This window comes from Sinocyclocheilus anshuiensis, unplaced genomic scaffold (assembly GCF_001515605.1).
Source record: "Sinocyclocheilus anshuiensis isolate Anshui unplaced genomic scaffold, SAMN03320099.WGS_v1.1 scaffold795, whole genome shotgun sequence".
Lineage (NCBI taxonomy): Eukaryota > Metazoa > Chordata > Actinopteri > Cypriniformes > Cyprinidae > Sinocyclocheilus > Sinocyclocheilus anshuiensis.
In genome coordinates, this window is record NW_015549596.1 from 227589 (window position 1) to 248906 (window position 21318).

Genomic DNA, 21318 nt, shown 5'->3' on the forward strand with positions numbered 1-21318 from the left:
CAACTCTAATTGTAACAATGTTTTCTAACATATTTGTAAACCAGATATGTACATATATTAATCTGCAATAAAAAAATCTGAGTTTCTTGTTTTAAAATGTTACAATATATCATTAATAAACATGCTAATAAATGTCAATGAAGTTAAAAATATTATAAAAAAAAAAAATTATTTAAAATATTCAAAATAAATATAAAAATATCTCACTATATATTCTTATTTAAAAATAAAGATAGATATATATAGATAGATGATATATAGATAGATAGATGATAGATATATAGATATAGATATGTTTTATTTCAAAATACAATTTAACAATTTATTTTATTCACAACATCTATACATAATAGTTATTTATTAATTTATGCTAGTTTGAAGAAAGAATTAAACCACACATGATCTGTTCCATTGTCTTTACTTCAATGTTCACAACTAAAAAGCACAAGACCATTCTTTTAAAATATTGCCAATACAAGTTTTTCAGAACAGGGAAAACAATCTTGTAGCATTTTGAGGATGTTCATCTCCAGTGCTTTGAACAACGGTTGTGGCAACTGTACAGAGGCAAAAATCAGTGGCAATTTTCTTCATTGTCAAACGCACTGATTCCTCTCCTGTCCTCGGACATACATAAATCACTGTGTAAACTTCAGAAGATTTCTTCTTCTCCAGACCACTGCTAAATATTCAGCGGTAAAGTGCTGTCGCGAAAGTGAAAACATTATTAAACTCTTCCCCCACGATAAAGCCGGGAATACATATTACGGTATATAGCTGTAATGTTTTCAGTGTCTGTATGAATCTATATACAAATGAGTTTACTGTTACAGGAGCAAAAGATGAACTTTTGTGCATTACTGTACATCATTCTAGATTACAAATGAATCTGGTTTTCAACAGGACCCTGCGATGAATTTAAATTATAGAAGTTTTTTCTCCCTCTATGTGTGCAAATCAAGAAATCACTTCCATTTACCACCACTTTCTCATTTCTGATTGGCTGAAATTCTCTACCGGGCTGCAACAGCCAATAGGATTAGACGGCGTAAGTGACATCACAATGGTCATTATACAATCACGTCAGTTGTAATTCAAAGCCATTGCTCATTGTATGATCATCGTATAAATGATGCTATTTGCGCAACATATTGATTGTGATCTTGCAGAACAGGAATGCAAATATTACTTTGTTCTGAAAGAAAATACGAACAATGTAGCTCAAAATTTCCCCAGGAAAAAAAAAACGAAGAGAATAAAGAATGCTCTCAGCTTTTGTAGGCACAATGGTAAATGTGGCAAACGCTTAAAAAGCATCATCCCAAACCCTCCAAAATAAACCATAACCAAAGTCGAATTAAAAGGTCAGAATCAAATATCACTCGTTTTATGAACTTCATGGTAAATTCATAGTAAATGAGCTGCCCGCGTTCTCCACCATCTTGTGCCTTCGCCTTCAGAAGTCAGTACTTTTATAATAAAGATTTTTTTCGTCCGAAAGAGTGTGCAAGTCCATTGTTTAAATACGACAGTTGGTCCAAGCAGAACCGTTTAGGTTACATCGAGCAGCTTAAAACAAAACAAAAAACGCAGGGCTGTGAATAAAACAAACGAACAAAACAAACACTGAATCAGTTCAGGTACAAACAGTCACTTTTCACTGCTAGACACAAGTGTTGCTAAAAGACATCGAGTGGCCAAATTGCACTAAAAGACGAGCGTGTGTTTTTTTTTTTCACAAACGTGGGCCGCTGCAGTCAACAGTCTCTGATTTTTTCAGTTTGACTTTATTGAAGGACTGGATGGAGCTGAGGAGGGCGCTCCTTCCCGCGCCGTTGCCACCGGGAGGCGAGAGGGACGAAGGGACGGGTTCGTTCCCGGGAGGAGGTGGAGGAGCAGCAGGGGGAGGAAGAGGAGGTGCTGGAGGTGCTCCTGCGGGAATCAGAGGAAACAGTCCGTCACAATCGGTTGAATCTAACTAATACGGTTTAGTTATATCGAATATGACGAAACAGTAATATACAGTAGTTACTCAGAATCCTGTGCCGTATGTAAACAGGAAGCGAAAAAGTACAACAGCTGTTCAGAATGATACACTTACCACAAGCAGCAACATTTAAAGTCAACATAAAATAACTGAATATCTTTATATTTACATTTATTTATATTTAATACATAAATACACAATATACTGCAATATAAAAAATACAATGAAATAAAATATAAAAATTAATTATATATTTATTAAAATAATAATAAAAATATAATTAATAAGTAAAGATAATTTAAATTATCTTTATTCATTTAAAACATTTCAATATAATAATTGTATTATATATATATATTTTACATACACATATATATGTACACACACACACACACACACACACATATAAAATATCTAAAAATATAAAATATAATTCATAATTATATCATTACTAATTATAAAAAAAACCTAAAATGTAATATTCAAATGATAAATATCTAATAATAATTTAATACCCAACATATTGATATAAAAATATACTGGTATAAAATATTATTATTAATTATATCATTAAAAATACAAAACTTGCAATATTTATAAATATACAATATATATGATAGAAAATATACTATTATATAACTGAAATGAAATTGAACTATGAAATATAATTCAGATAAAAATATTTAAATACTTAAAATATTTTTAAGAAGTAAATATACAATATATTATAATTTTATAATAATATATAATATAAAATAATATATTATGATACATTATAACCATCTATTATATAATTATAAATTATGTTAATTTGTTCAATATAAATTAATTTAAAAGATTTATATTTAAAACGTTTATATTTCATAAGTAAATATTGTAAACAATAAATTATGATACTACAAATATAATTATTACATGAAAATATGAGGGATTGGAAAGAATACTACCATTTCATGTTGACTTTAAATATCTTATTGCTGATTTGTAATTTACTGACCAATCACCTTCTTGGAAGTAAGTGATGGACAGAATGACTCATGCCTTCTGAACCAATCAGCAAGATGCAAGTATCGTCAGCATACTAGTTATGCTTAGCTGTAACTGCTTTAAAGGGGTTATATGATGCTATTTTAAAGATCATTATTTTGTGTATTTTGTTTTTATTCCTCATTCAAAAGAGCATGTAATAATAGTATCTTTAAAATCAGTATGATCAATTATTAATGTATTACATATATAAGAACAAAAACAACCATCACAATCCACAAAACCAGAGTGTTTGTTGTTAAAAAAACTGAATTTACCCCCAGAAAAGCCCTCAAAAAGTCCAGAATGAAGCAAGTTTTGTGCCTAAATAGAATTGCAGATTGTGAACTGTTAAAGTTGCATTAACCCTTCTCAGTAGGCTGGAAACTGTCTGGACAGAACTCATTTGCATGCATTTGCAAACATTAATATTGATGAGCAACAGTTGTGCTGTGGGAATCCAAATGTACTACTGAGGGAGGGTGAGCTGCAACTTTACGGTGGAAATAGATTATTATTATTGAATTACTTTACCCCACACACGTTCAAAATGGTGCATGCTCTAGTTTTGAAGACAGCATATAAGAGAGAGAGAGAGAGAGAGAGGCACACACAAGTTACTGATCATATCAGAATGAGGCGACACATCGGATGATTATGATCTAGTAAGATGAATGGAGATTGCAACCAATTTCATGAGGAATTTGATGATTGATTATGGAAATGAGAAAGATTAGGTTTCTATTGGATACAAAAAAAAAAGATGTTAATGCGCTGGTGAATTACAATCGAAAAAGTTTACCACATCATGCAACAAATACAGTATTATACTGGGAAAACTGATTGTTGACGTGGACATACTGGCTGTGGAAAGGGAATGTTTGGATAAAACCAGGAAAAACTCTTCTGATGTATGTTATATAATGATTAATGATGGACGGGACATTATAAATGGGACGTACCTGATCCAGGTAAAGGAGTGGGTGAGGACGGGCAGGTTGGAGGTGAACTCGCCCCAGAACCTGCTAGAAGACAAAAAATATGATTTTTTTTACTGTGTTCTTTTACTGTATTTATACATTAAGAGCTGAACAGCTGATCCTTCAACAGAAGGGTTTTGGTAGTGAAAAAGCCATTCAAAATCAGACTTTTCTCAATAATGATAAACCTTTGAAAATCTGTGATGAACACCAAGGTTGTTTGTGGCAATATTTGTGCCTTTAAAAGTCTTAAGTTCACATCACGTGCACCTAATAAAAAAAAAAAAAGTGCTTTAATTTCCAAATTCTGGGTGAACTAGACCAGTGAATCTCAACCTTTTGGCGTACAGGACCCCAGTCCAATTCAGAACCATCCTCAAGGACCCCCCAGAACAAAATTGACTCATCTATGTATCATTTGTGTCTTTGTGAGGACCAAATGCAGTCAAGTATAATTCAAGTTAGTTGACTTGTCCAGTATTTGGCCATATCATTAGCTATATTGGATTTTTCTTTCATGGTAACATCATGTCAAAATATACAAAATTCATACAAAAATTCATACTTTATACGGACCCATACTTTATACGGTTCATGTTTTACAACTCTTTACTAAACAGTAATTTCATCTCAAGTGGTCCAAAAATTGTAAAGTTGGTTGCTTGACCATTTTTAATTTCCGTTTTTTATACTTGATTCTTTTTTTTAGCAATTTTTTGTATTGGTAGCGTTTTCCTTTTTTTTCCCCTTTGAGATTTGCTACATAATTTTATTTTTATTTTACTTTTGTTTTAAATGGTTCAACTGCACACACAAAAAAGGAAAATTAAAAATGGTCAAGCAACCTTCATTGCATCATTTGAGAAGGATTGACCCTCAAGATTTTTCCAAAATCCCTATGGAGAAAATGAATGGAGAAAAATACTCAGGAACCCAAAACACTAAAAACGTGGCATTAAATTTACCGTTGTTTATTAAAAGAATAGTTCACCCAATAATTTGCTGAAAATGTTTTCATTCTTAGGCTATCCAAGATGAAGATGAGTTTGTTTCTTCATCAGATTTGGAGAAATATAGCATTACATCACTTGCTCACCAATTGATCCTCTGCAGTGAATGGGTGCCGTCAGAATGAGAGTCTAAACAGCTGATAAAAACATCACAATAATGTTTGTTGTATGAAAAATTATCCATATGTCTGCTCTTCTCTTATTCCCACATATTGACATTTTTTAACATTTTATGCGACGTGCAGCAACCAAGTGTGTTAGCTTATGTCCTGCTGGTTATGTACGCATCTAACTACGCAGCAGATTCCTTCTGAATTAATCTCTTCCCAAATCGTCCCTCCCTAACATTTTCGTCTCGTTTTTATTAGTTAATGAAAATGTCAATAGATTTTCATCATAGTTTTTGTCATTCAAAACAAGTTTTAGTTCGTTATCGTCTCGCTTTCGTCAGTAAAAAAAAAAACGTCGTTGACGAAAATTACGACAAAAATCGTGTCAATGTTAAATTCGTGTTGGTGATGTAATGCTACATTTCTCCAAATCTGATGAAGAAACATACTCATCTACATCTTGGGTGGCCCGAGGGTGAGGACATTTTTAGGTGAACTATTCCTTTAATAAACGAAAGTTTAATAATAAATGAAACCTACCAGAGTTGTTATTGTATTTGACAGAAAGATCCTCCTCATTTTCATACGTCGACTGTCTCGATTTCTGAAACCAAAACAGGCGTTTTGATTTTAACAACCATTATGTTTAGCATAAAACAATGTGATTGTTCAGTGTGAATCATAATTATGGGAAAGCGCTCAAACTTGTGTACCTTTCTGGCCAAGATCTTCCTTTTCCGCTTCTCTTCCTCGGAGCCGTGGTGCGACTGCGCTCGCGTCAGCCTCTTGTGCTGGTGAATCTGAAAACACATCAGGTTTCAGTTATATAAACCTAAATCTACAGGAAGTTTGATGGAAATTCCTGTTGTAAAGTATCACATTTTATTCAGCTGATGTCATTAAGTCAGCTTTTCTAGACTGAAATGATGGAATTTGTGTTTGCGACACCGATGTGTAATGTTTCGTAAGCAAGCCAAGCTAAACGTTTGTTGCACAAGAAACCAAAAGTGAATAAAGCAATGCTAACCGTCCTCTGTTCCTCCACTAGGCACTTCTCCAAGCATTCCTTGGACGATTTTAGAGCCTCCTTTAATTTGGAGCTTATCTGGAGTTTGGAAAGATGGAAGATTTAACCAATTATTTAGTAAAACGAAAACTGGTTAGGTTAGTTTTTTACTTCAGTGTGTTTACCTTAAACTGGGGTTTCTCGGAGTTAAACAGCAGCATGTCATTGAATAACCTGTTAGAACGAGAGTTAAACTCAGCAGTGGTTCGTGCTTCAGTTTTAAACAATGTCAACATTCACAATTACCACTATAAAGAAGAAAACCACATGCTTTGGATTCACAATAACGTGACTTAGTCATAAAAAGAAGACTTTATGCTCTGTACACATCACTCTTTTAGGATGAATCTCACAAAACTGGTCAAGAACAACTTCAGGGTCATATTTCACCCTAAAAACCAACAGAAAAAATATTACATTGTATTTCGGTCGGTGCCAATAGCCTCGTGGGCAGCACACCAACATACAGCGCCGTTGTGCTATGGGTATCCCGAGTTCAAATCCCAGCTCGAGGACCTTTCCCGATCCCGCCCCCCCGCCAAAAATAACTGTATTTTGAAAATGAGGTCTTTTTTTGCACCACTGCAATCTGACAGTATTTTCAGGATATTATGCAATAAATGAATTAACTCATTACAATTATACCAATAATTTTATTTTTAAAATGATTTGAATTCTAATAAAAAAAATAATAAAAATGTAATATGTAAATAAAAGTGTAATAAATATATTTAAAAATATCCCTAAATAAAATACTATATAAAATATATGAAGAAAATGATATCATAAAAAACCGAAGAGTGTAAAGACCATCGACTCTACCGTGTGACTCCACCGGGCAGGGACACCGGCAAAGGACATAAGTAGTAAAAATGTAAAAAAAAATACTACAGACCCCAAAGGAATAAGATATTAAATTTAGCATATTTGCAAATAATGCAATTTGACATTTACTCATGCCAATTATTCCAATAATTTTTGTTTCTGAAATAATTTTTGCTTCTAAAAAAGTAAATGATATAAAAAACTTAGTAATAAAAATGTACCACATAAAAATATAATAATAAAACAACCTAATAAAACAAAAAAGACTATATAAAATATATGTGAGAAAAATAATATAAAAAAAATAAATTTTAACTAATTGCAAAATTAGTTCCAAAAGGAATAAGATATTTTTGTGAGATTCACTCCTGAGCACAAGCAGGTCTGAATATCGTAACTCACGGTGTTTGTAGGAGTTGGGAAACGGTTGGCATTCCCGTTTTGCAAGCCTCCGTGGACAGGATGGACTGAAGTACAGACACTGTGGGAAAACAGAAAACAAGCAGTTACATATTACATAAAACAATTAACTACACACATATGACCCACAACACAACATACTTAGAGATTACTGCTGTATGGATTCAACTGAACAACAGCCAATGTTCTGTACCTTAAAAGGGCAAGTTCAACTTATTAAATGAACTTTAACTATCTAACCTATTACACATATGGCATCCATGCTAATAAAAGCCTGTAAACTCCGACACATATTTTGGCTAATTTGATTTTGCTTCTAGCTTACAATAAGAGACTACTACGCTCAAATTATGCATGTTTAAATGCATTTTTTTTTTACATACTGACCTATGGATGAGAACGGAGCTGGAGGATACTGATCCACAGGCACAGCGTCAGGCGGGCGGCCATACGTCATTTCATAAAGCAAATGTCCAAACGAGTAGACGTCTATGCTTTCTGTTGTCTTATAAAACGAAAAACATCAGCTTTTTAAAATCACATATCTTAATTACTAATATTTAAATAGTTTACTACTAAAAGAAAACAAAAAAATAAGGTTATCTCACATTAATTTTCCTGAACTGTGTTACGTAGGGTCGGTAATATGACGGCAGTCCCAGTAAAGAATTCTCTATATCCAACAATTTACACGTGTTCTCCTCGATCAGGACGTTAGACGCATGAAGATGCCCATACGGAAAACCCTTGTCATGGAGAAATTTTAGTGCCTGGAAGAAAACAGAAAATTGCATATTTACAGGAAATTACATATTTACATTTCCAGAAAGAAGTACAGCAAAAAAAGAGCTGCTTAAAATTTGAGGTTTAAATAAGAGTTAGTAAACTAAATTTACTTTTTTTGTGGGTTTTTTACATTTTTTGAAAGAAATGTATTTGATCAAAAATACAGTAATATTGTGAAATATTATTATAATTTAAAATATGTTTTTTTGTATTATCATATATCTTAAAATTTTATTTATTCCTGTGATGCAAAGCTGAATTTTCAGTAGGGCTGCACGATAAATCGCATGCGATATTTAATGCGCATCTTGTCAGAAAGCCGGTTCTGTAATCAGCGGTAAATCTCCATCACCTGCATGCTTTCACATTGAGCAGCATTAACTACACAGAGCTGTTGTTCACTGACGAGCTGCTCAAAAAATCGCGTGAATATGAACGTGGTTTTGCGCAGCTCGTCAGTGAACAACGGCTCTGTGTAGTTAATGCTGCTCAATGTGAAAGCACGCATGTGATGGAGATTTACCGCTGATTACAGAACCGGCTTTACTGACAAGTAAAGTACTGACAATATCGCATGCGATTTATTGTGCAGCCCTAATTTTCAGCATCATTACTCCAGTCTTCATAGTCACATGATCCTTCAGAAATCATTCTAATATGCTGATTTGCTGCTCAAGAAACATTTCTACTACTATAAATGTTGAAAACAGTTGTGTTGCTTCATATTTTTGTGCAAACTGCGATACATTTGTTTTTTTTGCTGAATAGAAAGTTCAAAAGAACAGCATTTATTTAAAACAGAAATATTTTGTAACATTATTGTCTTTACTGTCATTTATGATCAAACTAATACATCTTGCTAAATACAAGTATTATTTTCCTCAAAAATCTTTTGAACAAGGCATATGTGGATGAGTAAAACAGATGCAAAAAAGAAAAGATCAAATATAATTCTGTATGCAAATAAACGCCAATGTCAATTCAGTATGCAAATATTAAAACGACATCACTGTTGTCAGATAATGAATGCAAACAACTGACAGCAATGGGAGACGTTCAAATTTAAACCTTTCTTTAAAAATCTCTTGAGCATAAATCCCAATGGATGGATGTTAAGCCGTTCAGGCTTAAATAAAAGCAGAATAGAGGTTTAAAACAAACCTTAAACAGGATGTTTGAGAAATATCTACAGCGCTGCATTAAAGGGTTAGTTCACCCAAAAATTAAAATTCTGTTATTAATTACTCACCCTCATGTCGTTCTAAACCCGTAAGACCTGTTCATCTTCGGAACACAAATTAAGATATTTTTGATGAAATCCGAGAGCTCTCTGACCCTCCCATAGACAGCAAGGGTCCTTACACGATCAAGGTCCAGAAACGTAGCAAGGAGATCGGTAAAATAATCCATGTGACATCAGGGGTTCAACCGTAATTTTACGAAGCTACGAGAATACTTTTGTACGCAAAGAAAACAAAAATAACGACTTTATTCGTCATGCGGATACGTTTTCTACGTTGTTTACACATTGATTTGAACGAAAACAACGTATCCACGTGACGCAGCTGACACAGAATAGCATACGCTGTTTATGTTCAGTGGATATTCTCCAAAATGGCGCTAGGGTGATGCGGAGGAGACGAATTGTTGAATAAAGTCGTTATTTTTGTTTTCTTTGCGTACAAAAAGTATTCTCGTAGCTTCGTAAAATTACGGTTGAACCCCTGATGTCACATGAATTATTTTACCGATCTCCTTGCTACGTTTCTGGACCTTGATCGTGGTAATTACATTGCTGTCTATGGGAGGGTCAGAGAGCTCTCAGAATTCATCAAAAATATCTTAATTTGTGTACCGAAGATGAACGGAGGTCTTACGGGTTTGGAACCATGAGTTCATGAGTGTGAGTAATTAACGACAGAATTTTTTTTTCATTTTTGGGTGAACTAACCCTTTAAAAGCACAGGAAAAAAAGTCTACAAATTCCTGTAAACTGGTTTTTATGAACATAAACTGTTAACCAGACCTCCAGAATCTGTCTTCCGTAGGTTCGGATCTGCTGCTGCTCCAAACCCTGGATCTTTTTGGGATTGCAGTACTTCTTCAGAAAGGGCTCTTTGGGCTTCACCTGAAGAATCCACAAAATTCAAGACAGAATTACAAGAAATACAAGTATGTTTTAATTTATAATATTTGATCACTCTAGGTAAAGAAAGCGAACCTTGCAGATGTGATCCCTAAGCGTTCCTTTCTCGCTGAAAACTCGAATGACTAGAGCAGACGATTCACTGGTTGTAGCGAAACTGACGGGAGAGATGTTTGAATGCTATGGAAAAATACAAAAACAGCTGCAGTCAGACACATACAAACACTCGCAGTGTTTTCGTCCATGCAAAAGACACTTTCAGGACAAGGACATGGAGTTATGAGGGTATTTCTATGCAGCTGAATTCAGAATTCAGATGTCTGACATGTTTTCCCATGAGCCTCATGGTCAGAAATGACTGTGTCATGCTTTCCTGAGTAACGTGCATCTCGGTTGGATTGCTTTAATCTGCTCATCTGGAATGCAGACGTCAGACGGCTCCTCCATCTGACTGATCATTTGTCTTCAAGTAACCCTTTTCCACGGTATTACATGGAATATTAACTAAAACTAAAACTATTAAAATTAATACTATTCGAAATAAAGCTGAAATAAAATAATACAGAAATTTTAGATGAAAAAACTATGCCTTAGCACCAAACTCAAATAAGTTTAAGTTACTAAATGGAAAAAACAAACAAACCTAAAACTAAAATTTTTAAATAATTATACATTATGGATAGTTTTAAGCCTTCATATTTAACAATAACATTGTATTTTTCCATTAAATGTATAAATATTAGTTATTTAAACATACCTATTTATTTGACACATTTCATTATAATTTATAATAATTTCAATACTATTACAATTATGAAAAAACCTGCAAACTCTTATATTTAATGTCTTAAACCTAAATAATAATAAAAACTACTATCTATTTGTATTAAAATAAGAACCAAAATAGAAAAATAAAATCTAATTCAAAAATATTAAGAAAAGCTACACTGTATATTTGTATTTAAATAAGAACTGAAAATATAGTAGGAGTAGTATACATTTATTTAATGCCATGTCAGCATCTTAGGCTATTTTCATGGCAAAAACAATTAAAAAATACAAGTATAACAAATACAAATACAAAAAAAAAAAAAAACAGCAAACAAACAAACACAAGTTATATTACACAAGATTTTTTACATTAACATACGATAAAAATTCTAAAAAAGTTTTTCTGGCAAAATTATACTAAATAACTCCCCTTTAAGCAAGAATGCATGAGCCAGTCTTGTATGACCTATGCAACTGAAAATATTAAAATAAAAGCTAATTTAAAAATAATAAAAACAACACTATATATTTGTATTAAAAAGAGAACCAAAAATAGAAAAATAAAATCTAATTTAATAATAATAAAAAAAACTACACTGTATATTTGTATTAAAATGAGAACTGAAAATAAAAAATGAAAACTTATTTAAAAATATTAATAAAATGTTAAAATATCCATAAAAACTACAGTTTTATATACAGTTTATATATTTATAAACTGTAAAATATTTTTAAAATATCAACTTTAGGTTCTAAATGAAACCAAGATTACACTTTAAAAAAAATATACTAGTTCAGTCTTTCTACTTCAAAATTTCATGTTTAATTCAATGTGTTATTTGCTTTTCTTTTGTAGTTAATTGATACATTTCTAGCAATTTCTGAGACAAAATTGTTATATTGTATAAATAACGGGGTGGATTGTGTTCGGGTGTCTACACATGATTTCCACTGTGTGTCTTTTGTAGAGCTGTGTTTCTCGCAGTGATCTGTTTAATCTCGCTGTACGACTGCTGACGTTGAGGAAGCAGGAAAAACAAGAGCACATGACAGCGTTCACACACAAAACATCCAAACATTCGGGTCTGTACACAAAGACAGGCTCTTTTAGTTCAGTCCTGACAGCACGTCGGCTCTGCTTAACAGCTTTACACAGTAAAATTGAAATTATATACTCTTATTCGTTTTGCATTACAATAACAGCAAGGAAACGGTGCGTAATTGTCATGAAAATAATGTCAAATGATTACTAAAATATCATTACACTACAATAATATAGATATTTTTGGCATTTTTATGGCCTTTATTATGACATGACAGATCGGAACTGGCAGGAAGTGAAGTGGGAGCGAGATAGGGGGCGGGATCGGAAAAGGTCCTTGAGTTGGGATTCGAACTCGGGACGCCTGTAGCGCAACGGCGCTGTATATACACACTACAATAATATTTTTACTATTTTATTTATGCTGAATTGATTTGCAATCTATATGGTTGTACGTTTGTTTTAGGCCCGAAAAACCAGCCAAATCTTCCTAGCAACACCATAAAACCGCTCAAAACATTTTTGCAACCACATAACAACGCTCTGATATCCTGATATAACTTTTACGACTTACAGACAGAGTTGGAAGCAGCTTCATTGCAGACTGGAGGTCTTTGTCGGACAGGAACTTATCTGGACCCAAATCCACCTATAATTGGTAAAGAAATGTATTATGGTCGGTACAAGGGTCACACAAAGCTAATTATAGAAGTGAATGAACACAAATACATCAGGAGAGATTAGTAGGTTAGTTAAGTTCTTTGTGCAGCCAAACAAAGTGGCGTTGAATGCGATCAACAGGAACGACTTCATCAGGGTTATGCAATAATGGGAATTAAACACGCTGAGGGTCAAAGTACTTGATTAACAGAGCAGGAGAATCCAGGAAAAGGTTGGTTCTGTTTGTGTATGGGTCAAAATGAAACTTACCCAACTTAATACTTGTTTGTCTTTGGGTTGATCTTTGTCTTTGACTAGGAAGTACCTCTTTCTCAATCGCCAGCCTATGACAAGACAGATATTAGATGATTGGATACATTTCATGTATAAATGTCACATTTCAAACCAATATTAGAAAATAAAAACATTATAATAATAAAATATTAAAATTTTTGCATTGTGAGGTTAATTAAAAAAAAAAAAAAGCATATTTTCTGCTTTAAATTTTCACTACTGCAACGCGTAAAAATCCAAAAAAATCAAATTTACTATTTACTTTTGACGATAATACTGTAATAAACTTACATTTTTTTCTATATTTTACAAATGTACATTTTAAATGAAATAATTTTAAAATAATATATATTTTGCATTACAGTAATGAGGATTACGGTAATGACATATTGCAGGAAATTACCTTAATTTTTCTTAAAAAATAATACTATAATGGAAAAAGTCCTACATATAGCCTTTATTTTACTGAAATGAAATATACTTTCCTATTTTTCCTTTTGATTTTGTGGTAAAATTACAATATTTGAACATGTCAAGGTAAATGTTACATTTTTATTAATGAATCTTCCTCTAAAAGAAACAAGCAAGTTTCTTCTCAAATGTGTCTCGGCTGTGAAACTCAGGCTGTTTTTAGAGGACAAAAGATTTCCCATGAGCCTCTGAAATCCATCAAGGTGTCAGGAATACTAAATGTGTCAAAGTAAACCAACGCCTGACGCTATATATAAAGTCATTGGGAGAAACAAATCAATAACAGTTAAATCATTAACTTTTATAGTTGTGATGTATCTCAAGGCTGACAGCGTAATCATTCATGGTCAATGTAAAAACCAATTCTGTTTCATATAAAAAATGAAAGTAAAAAAATCAATAACAAAATATTTTTATAAAAGTATAATATAATATGAAATGAAATTGGACGGAAGTAACTAAACTGCTTTACTCACCAATGTCTTTTAACGGCTCAATAACTTCCCATTTTGGATCGGATCTGAAGAACATGGACACCTGCTGTAAGGCTATTTCTGAAAAAAAGAAGGAAGTGGAGGATTTTACAAATAATTTTGATGCAAAAACAAATTTTTTAGTGTTAAAATATGCCCTGGTTGCATTACCTGTGTAGGTTACGGAGTAATTGTTAGTGTCGAGAAACTTTTTGACCAGCTCACAGCTGGAGAGGATGTGGTGACGTGTGATGTAGTTCAGATAGGCCTGGAGACCCTTCTGACGCTCGGCTATAAACTCTCGGTCCATGTTTCCTAACAGCTTCTTAGGAGGAAGTGGCAGGTTGAGGCCGGAGATCTGTGAAGACAGAGAGACTGACTCATAGTTACTCTTTCACGGATGGGAAGGCTAATGTTAAAAGCTTTCTGAGGCCTGTGAGTTTTTGAGGACTCAGCAAGAGTGAATCATTGCCACTGAGACATCCCAGCAATGCTTTTCAATTTATCTTGAAACAGCGGCTGTCAAATGCTTATACGGCTTGTTCTAACGGTCCACTTACCAGTAAACTATTATTCAGCATGTCAAAATCGCTGTATCTGCGGATGACCTGTGAAAATCAGAACAAAAATCAGAGAGAGAGAGATTGATGATGGACAGACAGACAGACAGACACACAGACATACAATAGATAGATAGATAGATAACAGAGACACATAAATGGATAGACAGACAGAAAATAGACAGACATACAATAGATTGACGACGGACAGACAGATAGACAGACATACAATAGATAGATAGATAGACAGATGACAGACAGTTGGGCAGATAGATAGATAACAAGCAGAGGGATAGATAGACAGATAGATAACAAGACGGACAGACAGATGGAAAGACAGATGGATAGACAAACAGAAGATAGATAGACAGACGATAGACAGATGACAGACAGACAGATAGATAGATGGATAGACGACAGACAGACAGACAGATAAATAGATGACAGGCAAAGGAAGATAGATGGATAGATAGATAGACATACCGACAGTAGACAGACAGACAAACAATAGATAGACAGACGATACATAGACAGACAGACAGACGACAGGCAGAGGGATAGTCAGATAGATAGATACACAGATTGACAGTAGATGGATAGATAGACAGACAGATAGATAAACAGACGGATAGACAGATAGATGGACAGACAGATAGATAAACAGACGGATAGACAGATTGATGGACAGACAGATAAACAGACAGATAGACAGATAGATGGACAGACAGATAGATCTAACTCACCGTCCAGCTGTTTTCTGTGGAAACGCCCCTCTGTACACGAATGATGTACTCCTGTTAACAGAGACGAACAATGATGACTGAATCCACAGCAGCAAATATACATTAAAACTAGTAATATAATAAAGACCCTGCTGAAAAAAAAAACAGGTTCAGCTGGTCTTCACCCCCAAATCACCAAACTAGTTCAGCCTGACTAGTGGAAACCAGCCTAACAAGCCATCTTTGTTTTTTTCTTCTTCTTCTTCACAATATTGGGCATTCAAGAGACCAAAGTCACGTTGTCACAGATTTGTGGTTTTTACAGCTGAACTGTGAAGCAAGACCAAAGCAGGAAGTGAAAAGGCCAAATGTAACAGAGTCTCCAAAACCTCACGCTGACCCTGACACTTACAGCCACTTCTTATTCGCATTAATGTTTGACTCTCCTTCAAAACGTCACCTGATAGTTTCCATTAGACTAAAACAAGAGCAAAGGTGATCAGTTTCCATTCGCAACACTATTTCAGATCACATCCGTTATTGTGATTATTTAAGACACATCAACATTGTGACTTTCAGCTTTCAAAGTAACATTAAATATATATAATTAATCATGTAACTGATGATTACAGTCTAGTTGTTCATCTACCCTGAATCTAAAAAACAAAACATTTAACGGTCTGTAAAGTTTACGCAACATAGAATTGAAAGCAGTTTACTAGATTGCACTTTCATATGAGTGAATATGAGAAACGAATAGATGAATAAACGTGAACGGAAACACTCGTATCTCTTGTGGCTTTGGTTTCACAGCAAGAGGAAATGTCTTTCTGCACAAATGCAAATGATAAATTTTCAATTCCACCAGTAAATCAACATAAACAGATCTAGTCTAGTTTACATGTCACATGAGATCTACAGTATATGAGATCTTTTTTGAAAATAGCTTATTTGAATGTTGTTTAATCTTATTAAATTAATAAATTGATAGACAAAATCGAAATCAACAAAGTAATATACATATAACTTTCTTTTAAAGTCGATTATGTTGATTATATCATAAATAAATAAATATTAAAATAAAAAGTCTTGTTAAACAATTTCAAACGCCACTATTTCTTCATCACTTCATTCAAATTTGATATTTGTTTGCGAAATCTTAAAATTAATGTTAAAAATAAAATGTTAGTTGCTGATATTTCTTAATTCAGAAGGATGCTTTTACATTTACAAATATTTACACTACAAAATGTACACTAGTTGTTCCAGTATTGACAACTGACATGAACATTAAACATCTAAACAAAAACTAATCTTATACGGACAACAAATGCGATTAATCTGATATTAATCGACAAATAATCGAGAAACAACAAGGTTAATCATAAAAAACGACATGCAACCTGAAGTTTGACTTTAAACCCTTTTCAATATTTGTTTTACTAACATTTAAATGCGTATTTGTAATCAATATCAAAGGTTTAACGGATGCGGATCGGTCTAATCGACAACGTCCGCGTCTCCGCGCAAACATAAACAGCGATCCGCGCGGCTCCGGTTGTGCCGTTTACCGTGTGTGACTGTAAACTCTGGCTGGCCTCGATCACGGCGATCAGCGGCACGGTGTCGTCCAGCGGCGGCTTCCTGCCGGACAACGGCTGCGGCTGCTGCTCCATGAACGCCATCCCGGACCAAAACAACACCAAACAGCCCCGGTTCGACAGGGTTCGGTTACCGAGAGCCCGCCTCGGTCGGTAAAGGGATGTGACGGTTCACTGCGCGTCTGTGCTTGTGACAACGTGGGAGAAACGAATCAGAAAGTGCCAGTGAAATCTGACGTAGATGTTTCGGCGGAGGGGAGCTCGTCCACTCTGTAGTGCGCACTATCGAGTGAAAGTGAATGACGCCGCATTTTTTTAGACTGATATATTGTTTATGTAAATAAAAACATATATGTAAAATGATTTATATTTGTATATAGTGCTTGTGATGTGTTCTTCTTGCAATAAAAAGGAGAGAAAAAAGAACTGACGCCATGTTTTAGTAAATACCCTCAAACAGGAAACCTCATGGGGCTCACGGCTAAATTCAATCATATTATTTTTTGTGGGGCTCGGAATAAAATGAAACTTCACGAAGTAACAAACAAACCAGTTTCAACTTTATTTATGCGCCTGTTGTTATTAATTTTCATTTGAGGTTTGTAACACAAGCGTTGCATCTTTGCGAAGCTGCTAGCAGTGAAGCTAAATGTTGTCAAGGGGACATCATGTGACCAGACGGAGTAACATGTGACTCAATGTAAACAGCACTCGGCGAGTTCTCGTTTCTGTATTTACAGTGTGATTATTTCCATATAATGTACAAATATGAAGCAGTCAAACATTAGATTATAGTTTTCAGAAATACATATCATTGTTTGCACATAATGTACAAACATAAAGCAGAGCCAAATATTAAAACAAAGGTCTGAGAAAAATGTATGTATGCATGCATGTATATTATTAATATTGCATTAATATATACATGTAAGTATCATGTGTGTATTAGTTTTTCCACTAACCCAAAGAGAAAGAATGGGAAAAGTTAAAGGACCGAGAACGATGACAAAGGTTATTTGAAAAACTTGGGTTGAAGTTATACTGGGGAAAACTGATTTTGTTTGAAAGTTGACATTAGCTGGTTCATTTCATGTAATTTTACTACTATTATGTTAACCTTATGATTTTTAAATAACGATTTTAAATAACTGTTTGAAAGTATTCGAAAATGATCTCCTTTTTGAGGTTAGACACAGCCAGTTATTGCCCACACCAAACAATGAAGTCAAAAAGCTGTTTATTTTCTGACACTATTTTTATTCAAACAGCTTCTCAGAGAACAAAAAACAAGGAATATTTAATCTCTGAATGAGCGTAACATTTCAGAAGAACAAAAATAAGCAAGAAAGAGCATTTAATTCCTGGGAGCACATAAAAAACTGAACGGCAACAGTCACTCAAATTCCTCATGATTGTTGTGCGTCTTGTGGCATCATGACCATGACCTCTCCCTCCATGACCACCTTGTCTTTGACGGCGCAGGAAACAGAAATAAAAGCGAAGGACATTTTGATCTTTTTGACCACCGCTTCCGCCACAACCTCCTCTCCGATGTAGAGAGGCGCCGGAAACCGTATTTCCTGGTAGAGAAACACACAGCCTTTGCCGGGCAACTTGGTCCCCAGAACTGCTGAGATCAGACCATTAATCAGCACTCCGTGAACAATAGGGGTCTCGAAAGAGGTTGTTTTGGCATATTCGGGGTCGAGGTGGAGAGGATTTGTGTCCCCCGTCAGCTCAGCAAAAAGTGTGACGTCTCTGGCACTGAATGTTTTGTTTAGCGAGGCCCGTTCACCCACGTAAAGCGACCTGTGCCCTACTGTGAGGGATGCGGGAACCGTCAATGCTGAGTTGACAAAATGGTATACATTTCTGCTGAAAATACTTCTTCTGAGAAAAAATGTCATTTTTTCCAAGGTATTTTTTGTAGGCCCACCTCACAATGTCAACTGGTCTCCAAACTGAAGCTCACGGCTATTCCCGGACAATGCTAGCAAAAACGGCGACACCTGCAATGATAAATAAAAAGAAAATTAGAGTTGCATTTAACCCTTATGTCTGTGACATGGATTAGAAATTCAGTGGGGTGAACTAGATAAACAGCTGCCACAGTAACTGCCCATCAGCAATCTGATGCAAATTGCAAAGTACACACAGTTTGGCTGACAGAATGCCAATGGTCACGTTAAATTGTGTCTAGTCATTCCTGGCAGATTTACAATTGAGCCACAAGCTTTTTACTGACATCTAGTGCCAACAGACTGCAAACTCAGGGCAAAGTAAATGTTGAATCAGCTTCAACACTGGGGAAAACGTACCTGCATGACTCTGAATGCACAAGCCTCATTCTGATACGATCCCAGTAATGTTAATGCACTCCACAATTTCACCAGCCCGCTAAGATAAAGAAACAACAGAATATTAAGACTGAACATGATTAGACTGACAAAATGGGTTGGACAAATCCATAAGTATTTATTAATTTCAGAAAAAAACTGTCTGCTCTGCATTTCAAACGCTAATTACTACACAATTTTGCAATTAAAACGGTCCTAAACTTGAGCCCTGAGGGACACCCCAAGTTTCTCCATGTTTATAAACAGCTCTGTACCTCAAGTAAACCATGTTTAAACACTTTGGCCTAAACGTACGAGATTTGTTTTATGAGCATGTTTTACCTGTTGTACACTCTCAGTATCCCGGTCAGTTCGTTCTGATCAAACTTAAGCAAATCAAATGGAAAAGAAGCTCCAACCTGCCATACAAATTAAGTCAAAACAAATTATTTACTACAGCTCATATTATATACAACACAGAAAATGGTCTATGGACTGTAAAGAATATAGAAGAATTAAATGTTTTCTTCATTTTATTATTTTTTCTTATATTTTATTAGTTTTCTAGTTATTTATATTTTTATTATATAAAAGACTTGATCATTAAAATATTTCATTCAAAATTAAAATATTATTTATTGACTAGCCTAAAGAATTTAAGTCATTTATTAATTATTTATAATTATTATTACATATAATTATTTTACATTTTGGCATCATTTATGATTAAATGAGCAATTCTCAATGTATTATGCTTATCCAAAATCTATTTTTGTGCCTGCTTCTACAAAAAAAAGAATGAATTGTAGCAAACCAAATCGACATGAATCCTAATATTTCAAATTTCATGATGTATTGCATTATTTTGTAAAGAATCATAACTGCATTGTTACACTCTTAAATTGTAAACAAAGAGAGACATACTATGTGCTTACCTCTCCGTACAGGTCTTTAAGTCCACAGGTGATCAGTTGTTTGAACTGTGCATCAGTAATATATTTGTTTCCATTTTCCAAAACTCTAAAAATAAAAAACGCCAAAGAAACAAATTAAGTGGTTTGACCATTTTATGTGCACCATCTAAATATTGCATTAAAAATGACCAGATCAAAACTGACCTGTCTCATGACACTTACAGAGATATCTTCATATAATGGTAAACTGAATCATTTTTGTACACATATCGCTCAAATTTTGAAGGTTCCTCCATAACTTGCAGTTTGACACGGAAATCTTTCCAAAAGGTCTGCGAGTATGCTTAAATGAAGAAAGATAAAAACTCATTAATTTATATAAATTAACAGTGCTGATTACTACAAGAATATGTCAAGATATGTCAATGCATACAAAAGCTGAGTTCCATATTCAATACGAATATAGTAACAAGATATATGACTCAAAAGGTCTGCGAGTATGCTTAAATGAAGAAAGATAAAAACTCATTAATTCATATAAATTAACAGTGCTGATGACTACAAGAATATGTCAAGATATGTCAATGCATACAAAAGCTGAGTTCCATATTCAATACGAATATAGTAACAAGATATATGACAAAGCAACATGGTATAACCATCTGTCTCACGGTACTGTCGCAGTATTCTTTACAATGGTGAATAATTAGAGTATTTCACACATTTATGGAAGCTCCATGTCTTCCAGCTCACGTGCCAGCTGTGTATTAGCTTCTAACTCTAAAAACACTTATACTAGTAAGAGTCTCTAGCCGCTATGTAAAACAACATGCTGCATTTAAATATTAAATTAAACAACTAACTGTTAAGAGGTCAGAAAACAGATAAACGTACAAAATTACAGGTCGTGTTTGTCCTTTATTCACAGCATGCGCAGCGCCATGCGCCCTCTCGTTCTGTCAAATCTCGCGAGAACACTTCGATAAAAGTCACTAAATGAATTAAACAACAACAGGGAAATTAATTATTCATAACGTGATGACGGACAATATATATTTTTTCAAGATAGATTCAGCGAAAGCTAACATATTTATTGATAACTTTTTGTTAAAATACTT

At 34.1% G+C, this 21318-nt stretch overlaps 3 protein-coding genes across 7 annotated transcripts; all 3 read right to left on the reverse strand.

The window, feature by feature from the left end:
- Positions 1–1549: 1549 nt before the first annotated feature.
- On the reverse strand, positions 1550–17217 carry LOC107658395 (PX domain-containing protein kinase-like protein). 3 transcript variants are annotated; one of them, XM_016446925.1, is made up of 19 exons: positions 16921–17214; positions 15371–15421; positions 14628–14675; positions 14239–14425; positions 14071–14148; positions 13100–13173; positions 12744–12818; positions 10432–10536; positions 10237–10338; positions 8033–8194; positions 7812–7929; positions 7407–7485; positions 6305–6353; positions 6141–6218; positions 5827–5913; positions 5654–5717; positions 3976–4038; positions 3548–3575; positions 1879–1932 (listed from the first exon to the last, which is right to left on the reverse strand). In XM_016446925.1, exons 1-18 carry the CDS (start codon positions 17032–17034, stop codon positions 3559–3561), a joined length of 1551 nt encoding a protein of 516 aa, XP_016302411.1. In that variant the 5' UTR covers positions 17035–17214; the 3' UTR covers positions 1879–1932; positions 3548–3558. The 3 variants fall into 3 exon arrangements, with proteins under 3 accessions (XP_016302410.1, XP_016302409.1, XP_016302411.1); XM_016446924.1 differs by lacking the exon at positions 3548–3575 and having other exon boundaries at positions 1550–1932; positions 3976–4035; positions 16921–17217; XM_016446923.1 differs by lacking the exon at positions 3548–3575 and having other exon boundaries at positions 1550–1932; positions 16921–17215.
- A 904-nt stretch (positions 17218–18121) lies between these two features.
- LOC107658379 (hydroxyacyl-thioester dehydratase type 2, mitochondrial-like) lies at positions 18122–18935 on the reverse strand. Its single transcript, XM_016446893.1, has one exon. It carries the CDS (start codon positions 18855–18857, stop codon positions 18357–18359), a length of 501 nt encoding a protein of 166 aa, XP_016302379.1. The 5' UTR covers positions 18858–18935; the 3' UTR covers positions 18122–18356.
- Positions 18688–21197, reverse strand: LOC107658380 (ribonuclease P protein subunit p14-like). 3 transcript variants are annotated; one of them, XM_016446894.1, is made up of 7 exons: positions 21095–21195; positions 20423–20543; positions 20222–20306; positions 19629–19705; positions 19269–19347; positions 18887–18959; positions 18688–18769 (listed from the first exon to the last, which is right to left on the reverse strand). In XM_016446894.1, exons 2-6 carry the CDS (start codon positions 20494–20496, stop codon positions 18888–18890), a joined length of 387 nt encoding a protein of 128 aa, XP_016302380.1. In that variant the 5' UTR covers positions 20497–20543; positions 21095–21195; the 3' UTR covers positions 18688–18769; position 18887. The 3 variants fall into 3 exon arrangements, with proteins under 3 accessions (XP_016302380.1, XP_016302381.1, XP_016302382.1); XM_016446895.1 differs by lacking the exon at positions 21095–21195 and adding an exon at positions 20923–21088; XM_016446896.1 differs by having other exon boundaries at positions 18715–18796; positions 21095–21197.
- Positions 21198–21318: the final 121 nt, after the last annotated feature.

What these genes read in the sequence shown, in the direction of transcription:
- LOC107658395 (XM_016446923.1), bottom strand. Translation starts at nt 17,034, where the DNA reads ATGGCGTTCATGGAGCAGCAGCCGCAGCCGTTGTCCGGCAGGAAGCCG. An exon ending in CCACAGAAAACAGCTGGACG is followed by an intron (nt 14,676 to 15,370) that starts GTGAGTTAGATC and finishes TGATTTTCACAG; the next exon opens with GTCATCCGCAGATACAGCGA. An exon ending in AGCTGCTTCCAACTCTGTCT is followed by an intron (nt 10,537 to 12,743) that starts GTAAGTCGTAAA and finishes ATTTTTCCATAG; the next exon opens with CATTCAAACATCTCTCCCGT.
- LOC107658379 (XM_016446893.1), bottom strand. Translation starts at nt 18,857, where the DNA reads ATGACATTTTTTCTCAGAAGAAGTATTTTCAGCAGAAATGTATACCAT.
- LOC107658380 (XM_016446894.1), bottom strand. Translation starts at nt 20,496, where the DNA reads ATGGAGGAACCTTCAAAATTTGAGCGATATGTGTACAAAAATGATTCA. An exon ending in CATTATATGAAGATATCTCT is followed by an intron (nt 20,307 to 20,422) that starts GTAAGTGTCATG and finishes TTTTATTTTTAG; the next exon opens with AGTTTTGGAAAATGGAAACA. An exon ending in GTGCATTCAGAGTCATGCAG is followed by an intron (nt 18,960 to 19,268) that starts GTACGTTTTCCC and finishes TTATCATTGCAG; the next exon opens with GTGTCGCCGTTTTTGCTAGC.